Below are 16307 nucleotides of genomic sequence, written 5' to 3' on the forward strand. Positions count from 1 at the left end.
TTGGGTACCTGAAGGAGAGGCCATGGTAGAGTGCCTACTTACTGGCTTATTCCCCATCATTTGGTCAGTTTCTCCTCTTATAAGAGCCAGGACCCAGGGGTGGCAATTCCCACAATGAGCTGAGTCTTCCTCCCATATCAGTCATCAATCAAGAAAATATCCTACATATCTGCCAACAAGCTATCTTATGGATGCATCTTCTCAGCTTAGGTCCTCTCTTGCCAAACTTGACCCCAGCTTGTGCCAAGTTGACAAAAACTAACTAGTACACTTACTAAGATACTGTAATCAATAAACACACAGGAAAAGTTATCAAGAGCAAAACTGAAATTTCTTTTTGGTAATAAATATGCAGCATGGCTGTACATTGAAAAGCTAAGTACAAGGAAAGGCAGTAATTGCAGTACTTGTCAGGGTTCTGTATAGGGATCTCTACCAGATCAGTGAGGGCCACAGGGAGAGGATTAGCAGGGGCCTTCACATGAGTGAGAGAAACAGAGACAGCAACGACCATTGTAAAGTTCTCACCCTTTTTAATTATTAAAGTAGCACACATGTTAAATTTTCAAGGATTAAAAATTATGATAGTCTATGGTGTTTTAAAAACAGAGGGAAACAGACCCTTCCATACTTTAGTGTGGTATAGTCAAGGATGAAAATTTCCATGAAAACTAAATGCTCTACACCCAGTAATGCAGGCGAGATGCTGTTCCTAGAAAATTCCCCTATAGCCATATGAATGAGCTTGAACGATGTAATACTCCTATGTAAAGCAAATTCTTTAAAAGAAGAGAAAAAACATATAAAATTAACTATTTTATCATGGAAAATTAACTATTTTATCATTGATAATCTAAGAGACTTCAAGAAAGCAAAATACTTGAGAGCTAGTTCCAAATCCAGCAGGGTTATAATTGCTGAGATGAGAAGATGCCTGTGCTATTGGATAGGATCAATTGTCAGACAGAGGAATTCTCGTGCTCATTTTTAAAGTGTAAGTGTAACACTGAGGAGAGATAGCATTTTCAAGAACTTCTTTTTTTATAGTTTTAAGTGTTACTTTTTTTCAACTAATAAACTATGTTTATAGGGCTCTTAGGTTAACATCTAAATTGCATGTCAAGCATCTAGTTCCCTCCCTCCTCCTCCCCCACCCTCACTACTTCCCTCACTAGCTTCACTTGCATCTGTAGCAATAACAGCCTCCCCTGAAAGCATATCATTCTCCGCTAGAGTACCAAGTTTCCATTAGGGCTCACTCCTGAAGCTGAACATTCTGTGGGTTTAGACAAAGTGGAAAGTGACCTGTATTTATCCTTCCTTCCCTTGTGTTGTGTGACGGTATTCCTCTGGAGACATCAGCAAACATCTACTCACTCCAGTCAGGGAACCAACAACAGAGCAAAGCAAGGATGTCATCAAAGTTCAATGCAGGAAAACAATGAATTTTATTGGGGTTACTTACAGGAGTATGGTTGAGGGGTGACTTATAGGAACAGAAATGACTCAGGCCACAGTGATCACCGAAAGCCCACTTAGCATACTGTACAGCCTGCGGAGTGCTCCAGAGGTAGAGCATGTCTGTTTCAGGCAGATGGGTTGCTCTGACCTGCTCTCTGCCTCTTCCAGGCAGCTCATGTTGTCTGAGAGTGTTCTAGGCAGCCTAGCTTATCTGGCTTTCAATGGTCCTTACAGCTTATATGTGCCAGGGAAGGGCCTTGTGCAATAATGGACAGTTTCAGGGACTTCCTGAAGCCTTTGGATTATTTACTTCCCAAGTTAAGGGGATTCCCTGCTGGCTGCAAAGCTTCACCTCCCTTAGAACATCTTGTCTGAATTAGCTTCCCTTAGACTGAGGGTTTCTTATGGCAGAAAATTGCCACACAAGAACCGTCTAACCCTTGACTGCCAAGGGTTATTGTCTCTCCAGCTTTGCCCTTTACTGAGTGTGGTATAGGTAAAAATCACACAGTAAGTTGTCTTTCAGATAGACAGTCTTCTATGCATTTATGACACCTTCACATCTGGAGGATTCATTTCTTTTCAGTTCTCAGTGATATCCCAGTGTGTACATGTGACACTGAATTCCCAGTATGTGCATGTGACACTTTGTTTTTCTGTCACCAGTTAACAGACAATTTTGGTTGCTTTCAAGTTTTGGCAAGTATGAATGAAGCTACTATAAACATACATGTGGAGATTTTTACCTGGAAATACCCTTCCAGTTGGCTAATTACAAAGGACTTGGACTGTAGGAATGAAGTTTATTTATAAGAAACTTCCAAACTGTCTTCCAAAGTTACTGGAATATTTCCATCCCCATGAAAGTCTCTGCTACACCACATTTTCACTAGTTTGGTGCTTGTCATGGTTTTAGATCTTTCTATTAGCAATATATATATATATATATATATATATATATATATATATATATGCACATACATACACACAAACATATATATGTTTCATTTTGTTTATTTATTTTGTGGGTATGTGTTTATGTCTGTGTGAATATGGTATATGTGTATTTGTACACAGGTATGTGCATTATGCATGGAGAAGGCAGAGGAGGGCACTCTATCTCTTGCTGCCCTGTTCCTTTTAGGGAGAATATTTCCCTGAACCCAGAACTCAGATCTTTTGGCATGGCTGGAAGCCAACATAGACCCTCCTGTCTCTGCTCCCATCAGTGCAAAGAATAGAGATGCACTGGACCACCCGGGGCTTGTTACTGGCGTAGTGGGATCTGAACTCTGGACCTCATGCTCATACAGCAAGCACTCATAACAAGAGCTACCTCTTCAGCTGTATATACACTGTGGTGGTTTGAATATGTATGGCCCCCATAGATTCATGTGTTTGAATACTTAGTCATAGGGGATGGCACTATTAGGAGGTGTGGCCTTGTTGGAGAAAGTCCATCATTGTGGAGGTAGACCTTGAGGTTATACATACTCAAGCTATGCTCAGTGTGGCAGAGTGTCTCCTTCTGTTGCCTGTGGATCAAATGTAGAACTCTCAGCTTGTTCAGCACCATGTCTGTCTGCACGCTCCCTCGCTTCCCACCATGATGATAATGGACTAAACTTCTGAAACTGTAAGCCAGACCCAATTAAACATTTTCTTTTATAAGTGTTACCTTGGTTATGGTATCTCTTCGTGGCAATGTAAACCCTAAGACATACATCTCCTTACTTGTAGATGTCCAGGAGTCCCAGTGCCATATTGAAAAGACTATCTTTGTCCATGGTATCGCCATGGCTTTTTGCCAAAATAATTTCACTGTGTTTATGTGGCATGCATTTTAGTTTAATAAATAAATCGAATAAAGGCTAGAAAAAAGAAAAGAAAGAAAAAATACTCCCCCCCAAAACACAACAAATCATGTGACAAAAACAAAACCAAAACAGATGAATATGAACACATACACACAACATACCTTCCCCCATCACCCCACAGAAATCACCATGGACAAATTAGAGCAAGCTAGAGTACCAAACACGCTGTAAGAAGTTTGGTGGGTGGTGAGTTCACCGAAGTTTAGATGCATGGTGAGTTCATGAAGGGTTTGGTTGGTGGTGGGTTTCCTAAGTCAATGGTGGATGTACGTCTACATGGGCATCAGAAGACATATCGTGCCTGAACCCAGGGTTCTTGGGTACTGGGGAGCAGATGAGAAATACAGAACCTGAGAGACCTAGCATTAGTAGCTGAGTTTTGCACCTCAAGCAGAAAGGAAGAAATACCAGACAAATGAATGTGACATGGTGCTCCATTAGAAGTCATGGATCCTGCCATCCATTCTTGACAAGTTGCTGAGTGCTCCTGGGAACTTGTGGATCCAGACCGAGCCAGGGCTGCGTGGGAGGTATGGCTGTTGGCAAGGGTGAAGGCGGGCTTCCCAGCTGAGCTTCAGTTTCCAATACTGAGTAATTTGGTACTGGTGTATATTTAGTGACTGCCAAATCGTCTAGGATGCCGCGCTGTGTTGTGGGTTCTTATAAGATGTCTCTAGTTCCAAGAGCTTGCTCAAGCTTTCCTGATTTTGCCCACTCACCTTCCCAGAGTTTGAGTGTTCTGAGTAGGTTTCTAAGCTAACTGTTGGACATGTCAGTGGAAGTGAGTATTAAAGGTAGCTCAGACAAAGTTTCATAGCCCAAGGTATTCACAGCCTCTTCACCCTGAGAGTTACTCTCAAGGTATGTCAGCAGCTTAGGAGAATTTACGGAGCGCACTATCGACTGTGTTTGCTGCTAGCTCTGTTACCAGTTTCTGGTAGCATTGGTATGTTGAATACCTGGTGCTGTACCCAGTGCCAGTGGGTGGAAGCACAGCACTGCTGTTAGTATCATTATGCTACAGGAAGATTGAGACAGACCAGTGTAATTCAGATGACCTTTTTCCACTGGGTAAAAATATGAAAGGTAATATCTCAGAATTATAGGAAAGGATGTAAATAATCTTCCCCTTCAGATCACTTAAAGCTGTGAAGATTACCCTTTGTTAAACTCTACCAGTACTTCTAGTAAAAATACTGTGCTGTGGTTTTGTGTGTCAACTTGACACAAGCTGGAGTTATCACAGAGAAAGGAGCCTCCCTTAAGGAAATGCCTCCATGAGATCCATCTGTAAGGCATTTCCTCAATTAGTGATCAAGGGTGGGAGAGCCCACTATGAGTGGTGCCATCCCTGGGATGGTAGTCTTGGGCTCTATAGGAAAGCACCCTGAGCAAGCCAGGCGAAGCAAGCCAGTAAGTAGCATCCCTCCATGGCATCTGCATCAGTTTCTGCTTCCTGACCTGCCTGAGTTCCAGTCCTGACTTCCTTTGGTGATGAATAGCAGTGTGGAAGTGTAAACTTAATAAACCCTTTTCTTCTCAACTTGCTTCTTGTTTAGTGCAGAAATAGAAACTAACTGACTAAGACAAATAGTTAACAGTTGCAGCTTATTCTTTTAATAAACAACATAATGATTATTTTGAATGAGTAAGAATAAACTTATTACCAAAGAATACTCAGTGGAATTTTTGACTTTGAGTGGAATACTCAAGTACCTTGTTGCTTTGTGAACCTTTCCTGTCTGCAAAATTGCTTGTTTCTCATTTACTGTACAATCTTTACTGTAGCATATTTTGAAACAATCAATGCATGGGGAGTATTAACAGACTTCTGTATAAGCATACGTCCTAGTTTCAAAACGGGACAGTGGCTTCATCCCTGTCCTAAGAGACTTACTGGAGAGGTTTCAGACTGAAAGCATCATCAAGTAAAGGCATTCAAACAGTCCAAGCAATTGAGGGAGGAGGCCCGAGGAAACCCAGCTCCAGTAGGCGGCTCCACAAGAAGGTGTCTTACAATCCAGTCTCTTTTATACTTTTCCTGTGAAGTCCTGCTCTGTGCTTCACTTCTAGAAGATCCCATGGCCAACAAAAGCTCCGGTGCAGAGTCAGAGTCTATTCCAGAATATACGGCTGAAGAGGAGCGAGAAGACAACCGGCTGTGGAGGACGGTGGTGATCGGAGAGCAGGAGCAACGGATTGACATGAAGGTCATTGAACCCTACAGGAGAGTCATCTCTCACGGAGGTACTCAGTCTGTTCGAGTTCAGGGAAATGGGAGGAGCAAGCCCTAGTTTTCATTGGGAAATAAATGTGGGGTTCAACTGAATTCTCAGCATGTGGAATACGATGGTCATTATCAGACTTCAGCCCTAGAGGCTTCCTCTCCACTTCTGAGGCCCCAACTCATCTTTTTAGACTCAGCCTAATACTTACTTCCCCTACCAAAAGTGTGTTTTTCTATGAACCACATTAAATTTGGAACAGACAAAAGCTAACCACAGTCAAAAACCTCCATTTTGGCAGGGGACCCAGGAGAGGGTATGTTTTGTATTTCCGGTGTTTTATGTGGGGGCTCTGGGCACCAATGTGGCTTTGATCAATTGGAGTCTCTGAAAAAAAAAAGTCAGATGAGCACAGACATTGCATTGAATGTTGTTGACTTCAGAAAACATCAGTGGCTGTTTGGTTTGTCCTCTGCATGTGTCCCTGTCCTGTCATCTCGTGGCAACTCCCTAACTACCTAGCCATCCATTAAAATGTGCCAGCTCACAAGGCAGCCGCTGCTGTCCATCCCTCTCTACCTTAATGAGAACTAGGAAATTCACTTTGGCAATGCATTAAGCGTTTACTTTTCAGCGCTGGTGGCTGAAGCCCGGGCTTTGCATATGCTAGGTAAAGGCTCCACCACTAAGATGTATCCTCAGCCCTTTTTGATTACTGCACCAAATCAAGAGAATTCGATTTCTAAGGAGCACACAGATATCTTGGGCAGCCATCCCTCCCACAATACATCTCTCACCTTACTTTCCACGCACCATGAACACCAAGGCCATCCAATGAAACTGACTGACTGAGAGACAAGGGTGACCTTAGGAGCCTTTGACCCAACCTTTCTGTTTCCTGCCTTACTGTATGATCTGGAATGGCAACATGACCCTGTGATGGCTGCTGTGGGCAGGAGTAGGACCTGTGAGGAGAATCTCTTCCACAGCCCTTTGGAATGGTGCTGAGTAAAGCTTGCTGAGAGTGGCCAAGGACTGTAGAGTCGACCCCTTGCTGGGATAAGAAGCAGAACCAGAGCCCTCCTTCAGCGTTCTCAGAAGTCTTTGCTTCAAAGTGTGCCTCTGGTATTTTTGGTTTGTTTACTTTGGGGAAAACAAACAAACAAACAAATAAACCTCACAAAGGTTGACTACAAATTGGTTGACTGGGCTTTCTCTAAAATGCATGGGAAATATAGAAAAGTCTGCCAGAGTAAATCAAAGTCACACCTAGATGAGGCCTGGACATGGTCGCCCTTAGCTCTTGGTCTTAGAGTCCCATGTCATGGAAAGGCTGGCCCGCAGTTCTGCTGTCACTATAAGGCCAAACTACCTCTTGATACCTTAGTGGAGTAACCTATTTGTCTTTTCAAGCTCAGTCAAATCAAGTGGGTTGGGTGTGCTGGTGTCCAAGTCATTGGAATCAGGCCAGAGCGGTCATCAGGAGTACACTTGGTAGTGAAGACTGTCTCTGCCTGCTATGGTCTCTTTAAAGTCCATCTGTGACTGGAGGGGAACCTGTTTGCTGACCTCCATCCCTGCTGCCTCCTCCCCCTGGCACTTGCTCCTGTCCACAGTGATTTGTGTGCACTTGGTTTTTGTCTGAGTGACTGTCAGTTTGTGTTGAAGAGAAGGCCACCTCTCCTATCCTAGGCTCTGCCTCAGTCTCCTCCAGGCACCCAGCTGCATGAATATGCCTCTGTCTGTACCCTCTGGCCCTTTATCAAGAAGCCACCTCCTCCTACATGCTGGGCAGCTTTTGTGCTCTAGGTAAAAATCACTCAGATGTTACTTCTGAATTTGACAAAGCTTAGTCTTCCATGTTGGAAACTCACACCACTCTCCTGGACTCTGTGGTAACACAGCATCTTAGCCAACCGAGCTTCTCAGCCTGGCTTCTAGGGAACATGTCAAAACAGATAGCACAGTAAACTCGAGTCTTGCTTCTGAGCTCTCTCCACATTTGCTCTGAAGATGTTTCCTGTCAGCCCTAAGAGAAACTTCTGGTAGGACAGTGTTCGGCACAGGAAACTGCAAGGTGGAACAACCAAGGGCTTGGAGAAAGTGTCCCACAGTCAGATGCTGCCCAGGATTCATAGCTGTGTTTATAATTCACTCTTCAGATTTGGTAACCATGGCATGAGCACCCTGTGCACAGTTTAGGGTCTCTGACCTTTGTTCATACCCTAGCCTTCTCTGGCCTCAAGCTACTCTGTCTGCTGAAAGAGGCAGATTGTGATACCAGTGTTCACATCCTATGGTCCCATGAGTAACATTCTTGCCATCTACTTAACACCCTACCACCACTAGAAAACAGCAAAATGCATGATGGATGGTTTTACATAGCCTATGTCATAGGGTCATGTGGAAGCCAGAATATATATATAAACTTAGAGGTGAGAATTGAGAATAACGTCACTGAATAACCAAGAGCCATCATACTGAAGGACGTTAACAAGGGGTCTCCTTTCTTCTTCTCTTTTTACTTCTCTTATTTTACTCTAGGAGACTCAGGTAACCTTCTCTGCAGTGTTGCTGGACAAACCATCCTGGAAAGCATGAGCAGAAGCATTGCTGGCTGGTGTGTGTGTATGTGTGTGTTCTGTTGCACCCGTGACATCTTTCCTTCTCTCTCCATTCCATTTGCTGGCCAGCAAACTTGTGTCACATCTTTCATACCTTTTGGGTCACCTCAGGTAAGGTCTGCCATCACTGCTCCATAAGGACTCAGGAGGCTCCATGGTGGAGTTGCTGGCACCCACCTATCCCCAGCCGCCACCAGAACGTGGATGTTACATCCACCACTTGTTTATGAGAACAGAGTCTGACAAGTAAATATTTTAACAACCAAGTTCTGATCCAGACCTGTGACTCCAGCTACTTGGGAGTATAAGATGAGGAAATTCTGAATGTAAGACTTTCCTACACTATAGAGCAATTGGAGGCCAATCTGGGCAACTTACTGAGACCCTGGCTCAAAATGAATGTAAAAATAAGACTGAAGATGAGGCACAACAGTAGAACATTTTCACAGCCTGTACCGGGACTTAGGTGCAATCCCCAGTACAAACAGACAGACAAACCAAGTTTCGTATGAATTATGTTGTTACCAACAGGCAACTTTACCTGAGCAGTGGCATGATTTGGGGTAGATGAGGGGTTAGCTGGTCCTAGAAAGTATCTGTACAGAAGACTTCAGAGTAAAGTTCCTCACTCTAGTTACTGCTCTTACTCAATTAATTTAATTTAATTTAATTTAATTTAATTTAATTTAATTTAATTTAATTGAGATAGGAAGTAGCTATATGGCTCAGGGCAGCCTTGAACTAATAATCCTCCTGCTGTAGCATCCCAAGTGCTATGATTGCCAGCATATGCTACCACGTCTCACTGGTGAGCAGTTATTTTTCAAGCATGCCCAAAGCCTCGCTTCAAAGATATCAATTCACAGTTTAGGGGACAACCTTTCCTGTGAGAATCCTCTTCCTCTGTTGCCGCCCTAGCATCATCTCCCCCCCTTATTTTCTTCCCTTTCATTTTGTCCCATTTCTTCTCACAGCTCCTCTACCAAAAGTGCCTAGAGTCACTTTAATTTGTAAATTCAACAACGTTTGTACAGAGCTAATGGCTCACGTGGACAGCGGCCCCTGTGTACTTCTTTGTTAGATGATGCAGGGATTGAAATGCCACTGAATTCTGGCACACATAATATTTCTCAGGAACTCTCTAGAAGCAGAAAAGCTCACAGACTAGCCCTGATCTCAATGAGTTGACCCCTGCGGCTGACAGCTGTGTTTTGAAAGATGTGCTCATGCTTGTTCTCCCAGTGGGACTGTGGTGTCAACTCTTTTGTGTCAGACGCTTACGTTCTCCTGTGCTGTCTGGACTGTGTGTCTTAGTGTTAGCTCTCTTCAGCATCCCTTACAGATTTCCACTGATTTGTGAGTCCTCGGAAGTAAATCTAAAACAGGAACTCCTCACATAAAATATATGTCTCGAGATTTTCTTCACATTAACACTTTAAGAAGGAGCTGGTAAATAACTACATACAGAGGGAGGCTGAGAGGATGCTGTCTCACAAGCGTGCTACACCAGATGTAATATTGATGTAGGTAGCATCTTATAAGATACATTAAAAAAAAAAAAAAAAAAAAGACCCTGTACAACACACCCTAAATTAGTCACGCTTACAAGCCCACAACTGGATGCATTTTAGTTCACTTTACTCCTGCTTTGTTGGTGGTAGAGTCATAATCGGTATCTCTGTAAGGGACATCAAGGGGAAGCCATCCCAATCTACCATCAACATTTACCTGCTACATCACTTCCAGAGCTCTGAAAGGAAAGTGAAGGGCACTTGAGTTCTGGGAGAACCGGATCAGGCCTCTTCTCCTGCCCTGCTCAAAGCTTCAAAGGCTTCTCTATGTAATGACTACAAAGTTGGAACCATATAATATAAACGACTATGAGTATGTAGATGGGGATATTTAATGGGCTGGTGAGATGACTAAGCAGTTAAGGGTTCTACCTGCCTGGTGGCATGTGTTTCATGCCCAGAACTCCTATGGTAAAACAAAAGAACTGACCCCTACAAGTTGTTCTCTCACCTCCACAGATGGGTCAGGGAATGTGTTTGTATATTCTTCTGACTCAAACACCAGATAGATGGAGATAGGTAGATAGATAGATAGATAGATAGATAGATAGATAGATAGATAGATAGAGACAGACATGTTTGTATACTCATTACATTCAAACACCAGATAGATAGATAGATAGATAGATAGATAGATAGATAGATAGATAGATAGATAGATAGAGACAGACATGTTTGTATACTCATTACATTCAAACACCAGATAGATAGATAGATAGATAGATAGATAGATAGATGGATGGATGGATGGATGGATGGATGGATGGATAGATGGATAGATGGATAGATGGATAGATGGATAGATGGATAGACGGATAGACGGATAGACGGACAGACGGACAGACAGACAGACAGACAGACAGACAGACAGACAAATGTAAGTAGGGTCTGGTGATGTATGCCTAGGTGTAATCCAGCTACTAGGGAAGCTGAGACAGGAGGATTACAAATTTAAGTTACAGAGTGAATTCAAGGTAAGTTTGACAGTTTAGCAAGACCTTGTGTAAAAACAAGTAAGGGTTGGAGAGTTAGCTCAGTGGCAGACTCTAGGCTCAGGCCCTAGTAGAACAAATGGACATATTTTAAACCAGTCTAGGCTGAGGGTATCTCCATGCTAGAGTGTGAGTGTAGCACTTATGGGGTCCTGAGTTTAATCTCCAGCACTCCCCCAATGACAATCTGGGGCATTGACTTCCTTTTTATGTATCAGAGATGTAGTTCATTCCAGACACTTACCGTGGGGAGTTGACTAGCACCTGCCGTCAGCTTCAGAAATGAGCTCTGAGGAAACAGACTGCTTGTGGGAGAGATGCTAAAATTATGTCAGTTATTTCACAAGATTCAAATGATATCCTGAGGTATATCTATGTTCTTTGACTTTCGGAGTTTGAATGGTGGATTTACCTGCCTCTCACAGATCCTGTTTTTCTCAACTCCACCTGCAAATAGCACTTCCACCTCCCACCCAACTCATCCAGAAATGATTCTCAAGTTTTCCCAAACACATATATTTTCATAGGACTCAAAGAGAATTTAGGTAGGCCCTTTTTTAGTATACTGCTTTCTCTAAGATGTGAAGCTGTGAATTCTGTGCTGTTATTCTGGGCCTGGCAGAAGTTACCACATCTTCCTGCCCTTCCTGTTATATCCAGAGAATCCAGGATCACTACAGTCAAATGACTAGGCCTGGAAATCAAAATAAAGGTATTTTGCATGTCTCTCTACTAGGCCCTGGTTACTGGAGTGTGTGGGTCTGGGATTGTATTGCAATTGACTTACTGAATGGTCACAGTTAACTGGATCTCAAACTAGAGAGAACCAATATAGGTCTAACAGAACCTCTTTCTCAGCCATCAGAGTGAAATTTTATATAGATTAGCATTTTTGTAAATCAGTGTTGTTTAAGTTAGAGACATATGAGTCAAAGAGTCTCATAGTATACATGCAAGACTCTATATAAATGTGTTAACCACTAAAAGATAAATACTTGTGTGTGTATATACATATAGGATATCCCTTACTATGCTTGCTCATTTTATGATATAGCATACATACACACAAACACACACACACGCTGGACAAGACTTCAGATGTCTCTGGCTTTGAGCAATATGAGGTTATTATTAAGGGATTTCACTCAGTTACACATATCTTCTCATTTGTCCCCAGGATACTATGGGGACGGTCTGAATGCCATCATTGTGTTTGCTGCCTGCTTTCTGCCAGACAGCAGCCGGGCGGATTACCACTATGTCATGGAAAACCTTTTCCTGTGAGTGGTGGTTGGGTTGACCTCTGCGGGCATGTGACAGACAGCTGATAAAGCGTCTTTCAATGAATGGGTGTGTGGCCTAGCAGGTCCTGAGCCTTTGATAAGAAGCCAGTATGATTTCAGCCATAGAGTCTTGCCCTAGGGAACTCTGTTCGTGTAATAGAGAGTTAAGAAAATGAGCAGAGTTTGTCCTGTAGTTAAAACTTTCCTGACATTTCCTTTGGGCAGAGGATTGTTTTTGTTCCTGATAGCATGGTCTTGGTGAGGGAACCCTCCCTTCACCTACTTTTGACCTTGTTTAATCTGAGTTGCCCTTAATGTTTGATAACATTGCTGATACTATTTTCTTTGAACGTCAGGTTTTAAACCCATGTATTTTTCTAGGGCGGCTGCACATGTACAAATTAAAGGGCAAAGTTGATGCATTGTTCTCAAGCAAAAGATATCACGTACCACTGTTCTTCAGTGCCGTTCACCCTATAATTTGAATGTCACTTAATTACGGTGTACATAGAATGGAATCTCTGATGTGGGAACTGAAAACGTTTCTCTTCCTTCCTGTGATCAGATATGTAATAAGTACCTTAGAGCTGATGGTAGCTGAAGACTACATGATCGTGTACTTGAATGGTGCAACCCCAAGGCGGAAGATGCCAGGGCTAGGCTGGATGAAGAAATGCTACCAGATGATTGACAGACGGTATGTGGGCATAGCCACGTAATCACTGTTTTGACTCCCTCAGTAGTTCTCACGTAGTTCTCTTTTAGCCCATATTATACAGGCCTATCTTAGAGATACCAGGTTACTAATACATGAAGCAGTAAGTTGTCAGAATATTAATGGAAGTGTCATGTGGTGCCCAAAGCTGATTCTGCCTAGATTTTGCTGACTGTAACCCTGAAGCTGGCAGACCTGATTCACCCTAGACTGAAGGCATGTTGGTGCAACTTGAGTGGACAAACCTGGGTATCCATGAGTCTCAGTGGTGTCATGTGACCTGGCTACTGTTTTCTCTACTAGGGTAATGACAGTTTACAAAAGTGTTGCGTTAGTTCGGTGACTCTAGTGCAGCACTGTCTTTATGTGCACCTTCCTCAAGATACTTACCTCTCTGCTCAGACAAATTTTATTGTCGCACATAGGAAAATGAACATAACCCCACTACTAATTTATGATATCTAGTATGTATTACAGCCCATTAGATGAGGCTTCTTTCATAAATGCCGTGAGAGTGCCCTGTTACCTTCGACTAAAACCTGTTTTATGATCTAACAATAATAAAGTAACATTGTTAGTACTGAAAAATGTGCCTGAAAACCAAGAATTATTAAAAGGGTCAATTTTCTTTATACATAAGAACAAAATAAGGGCTTACTCAGACCAAATGCATTGTAAAAGGTTAGAGGATGTAGCCTAGCTGGAAGAATGCTGGAACGTGCACTGTGCCCCATCACCTGCATATAAACCTGTAATCCCGGAATCGAAGGTGGAAGCAAGAGGATCAAATGCTAGAGGTCATCCTTAGCTACCCAGTGAGTTTGAGGCCAACCTGGGCTACACAAGACCCTGTCTCAAAATCAAAAACAATTAAAAATAAATTAATTAATAGTTAAATAGTTAGAGAGGATATTCTTTTCAAGTTAACCAAGATAAAGCTGACAAAATTTGATTTAAAATCATCGTGAAGCAAAAATATGACAATTGCTATAAATTTGTGTGCTGTAAGAACATCACCTTTCTCTTTTACATTTGCACTGGTGGGAAAATGAGATTTAAGGATCAAATTATGTCTCGAAAATCATTTCAGGAAGTTAGGAATATAGCTTAGTTTATGAAGTGCTTGCCTGGCAATCACAGGGACCTGAGTTCAATTCCCAGCAATTCAATTTGGAGGAGGAAAAAACTAGGTGTAGTGGTACAAGCTTGTATGCCTAATTCTCGGGAGGCAGAAACAAGCAGATTCCTGGAGCTCACTGGCTAGCCAGCTGAGTCTGACCAGCTAACCCCAGGTCTTAATGAGAGACTGTTTCAGAAAACAATGCAGAAGGCTCCTGAAGAATAGCACTAGAAATTGGGTTCTCTGCAGGAATGCATGCACACCTACCTATACACATACCCATGCATATGAATACACATACACACATGCTTGCATACACACGTACGCATACACACAGGATTGAGGAGAAAGAGACAGAGAGAAAACATATAAAAGGCATTTTAAAAATTAATCCTGGACAGTCTATACATCAAAAATTGTAACTTTCCTAAAAAGGAAGAAGGAAGTTCTCCCCAGAACTGCATATATTCTTAGTTATGGATCTATTTTCTATTGGAAAGTAAGTTATCCATAATATAGAATTGTTTCTTTTTTAAAAATAGGTTGCGCAAGAATTTGAAGTCATTCATCATTGTCCACCCGTCTTGGTTCATCAGAACGATCCTTGCGGTGACTCGGCCTTTTATAAGGTATAACTGTGATAGTCACAGAACAACTGCATGTGTTTTCAGAGTATGCAAAAAATGTACAAAGATACAAAATACGTAACAAGGGCTTGTAAGCTAAGAGAATCCAAAGAAACTTAATTTACCTCTGCCTTCCTGAAAAGATACTTTAGACTGTGCATCAAGAGTCCTCATTTAAAGGGCCAAATATGATGGCACACACCTGTAATCTCAACATTCAGGATTCCAAGGCAGGAGGATTACAAGTTTTATGCCATAAGTTTCTTTAACACTTTCTTATATTTAAAAAAAAAAGTGATATTTACTTCATGTAAGTATTTTCCCAACTATTGCAAAGCCTGGCTCTAAATTGCTTCCTGCAAGTGTGGTCAATGAAAGATAAGTCCCATGATGCATAGAAGGATGAGCCAATACTTTACAGAGATATGCTATTTTGTATGAAATAGGACATTTGGGTGACATGGGATGGTACCGAAAGTGCAGGCCTTAAGTGTGTCATTTCCTCTGGGCAAGAACTGTGCAGGCACCAAAACTGGGTGAAGAATCCAAGGGGCAGTTTCGAGAGTGGTATTGGGCTCAAATGTAAGGATCGTGGTTTCTAGTCAGTGAATATTCAACACTTGATTTAGGCACTATAACACTTCATGTTTGGGGACGTAAAAAAAAAAAAATAAGACATGGTTCCTAATATAGTAAAACTTGAAACGGTTAAATGGGTGGAATAGTATTTATTTTCCAGAAACCTTTAAAAATATAGTAAAGTCTCGCATAACATCAAGGCAGATAATAGCTAAATGTAAAGTGTGTGTGGGGGTGTGTGTGGGGGGTGTTGTGGGGGGTGTGTGGGGGGGTGTGCTTTGTGTGTGTGTGGGGGGGGGTGTGGGGGGGTGTGCTTTGTGTGTGTGTGGGGGGGGTGTGCTTTGTGTGTATACGTGTAAAATAAGGGAGAGTTGTGTTGTTTTGTTTTTTCACTGTACATTCCAGATTTTTTTAGAAGTGGTGTTTTAATAATAATTAAAATACTGAATATCATTGTGATGATATTTAGCATTTAGCATTCTCATTCCTGACTCTAACAACTGAGTAGCAGGATTCTGGCAACAAATGAACTGCTGACTAAAGTATGAAGAATTTGATGAATTGCCTTTTTTAAAAAGTTCTATGGAGTGTGGGCTGATGAAGTAGTTTAGTAAGTAGTTCAGTGGTAAGTGTCTGCTGCCTAAACCTGATGACCTGAGTTCACACCTCAGAATGCCACATTAAAAGCCAGATAAGGCCAGATGTGGTGGCATACACCTTTAATCCCAGCACCCAGAGGGGAGAGGCAGGTGGATTTCTGTGAGTTTGAGGCCATCCTGGTATACAAAAAAAGTTCCAGGACATCTAGAGCCATTACATAGGGAAATCCTATCTCAAAACAACAACAAAACAAAACAAAAATAAACAACAACCAAACAAACAAACAGATGTGGCAGTCTGCATCTGTAATCCCAGCATTCCCATAAGAGATAGTAAGGAAAATTAGTCTGACACTCACGTCCGGTGACCTGGAGTCGTGAGGCAGAAATAGGATTCTACCTCAACAAGCTAACCTGAGAGAACCAGTTCTCCAAATTTATCATCTGTGGCACATGTATGCGCCCCCCCCCCACAGAGAGAGGGGGTGGTATTTTGCATATTGTGAAGACTGCAAGATATATAAAAACCTACTTACTAACTACAGAAATGCTTTGATAAGAGAGTAAGAATTAATATACACAGATAAGCTTTTCAAATTCTAGCTTTTTGTTTTATTTATTTTTAATTTATTTTC

At 42.1% G+C, this 16307-nt stretch overlaps 1 protein-coding gene across 8 annotated transcripts in view; it reads left to right on the forward strand.

Moving 5' to 3' along the window:
* Positions 1-16307, forward strand: part of Prune2 (prune homolog 2 with BCH domain) — a 276004-nt gene that overhangs the window by 238141 nt on the left and 21556 nt on the right. For 6 of the 8 annotated variants that reach the window (XM_076918245.1, XM_076918241.1, XM_034498361.2 and 3 more), the window contains exons 12-15: positions 5412-5585; positions 11928-12030; positions 12599-12730; positions 14411-14497. In XM_076918245.1, coding sequence (XP_076774360.1) covers positions 5412-5585; positions 11928-12030; positions 12599-12730; positions 14411-14497 — 496 coding nt within the window. The remainder of the gene's footprint in view (positions 1-5411; positions 5586-11927; positions 12031-12598; positions 12731-14410; positions 14498-16307) is intronic. The other 2 variants (XM_076918227.1, XM_076918232.1) reach the window with 1 other exon arrangement.

This window comes from Arvicanthis niloticus, chromosome 1 (genome assembly GCF_011762505.2).
Source record: "Arvicanthis niloticus isolate mArvNil1 chromosome 1, mArvNil1.pat.X, whole genome shotgun sequence".
Classification (NCBI taxonomy): Eukaryota; Metazoa; Chordata; class Mammalia; order Rodentia; family Muridae; genus Arvicanthis; species Arvicanthis niloticus.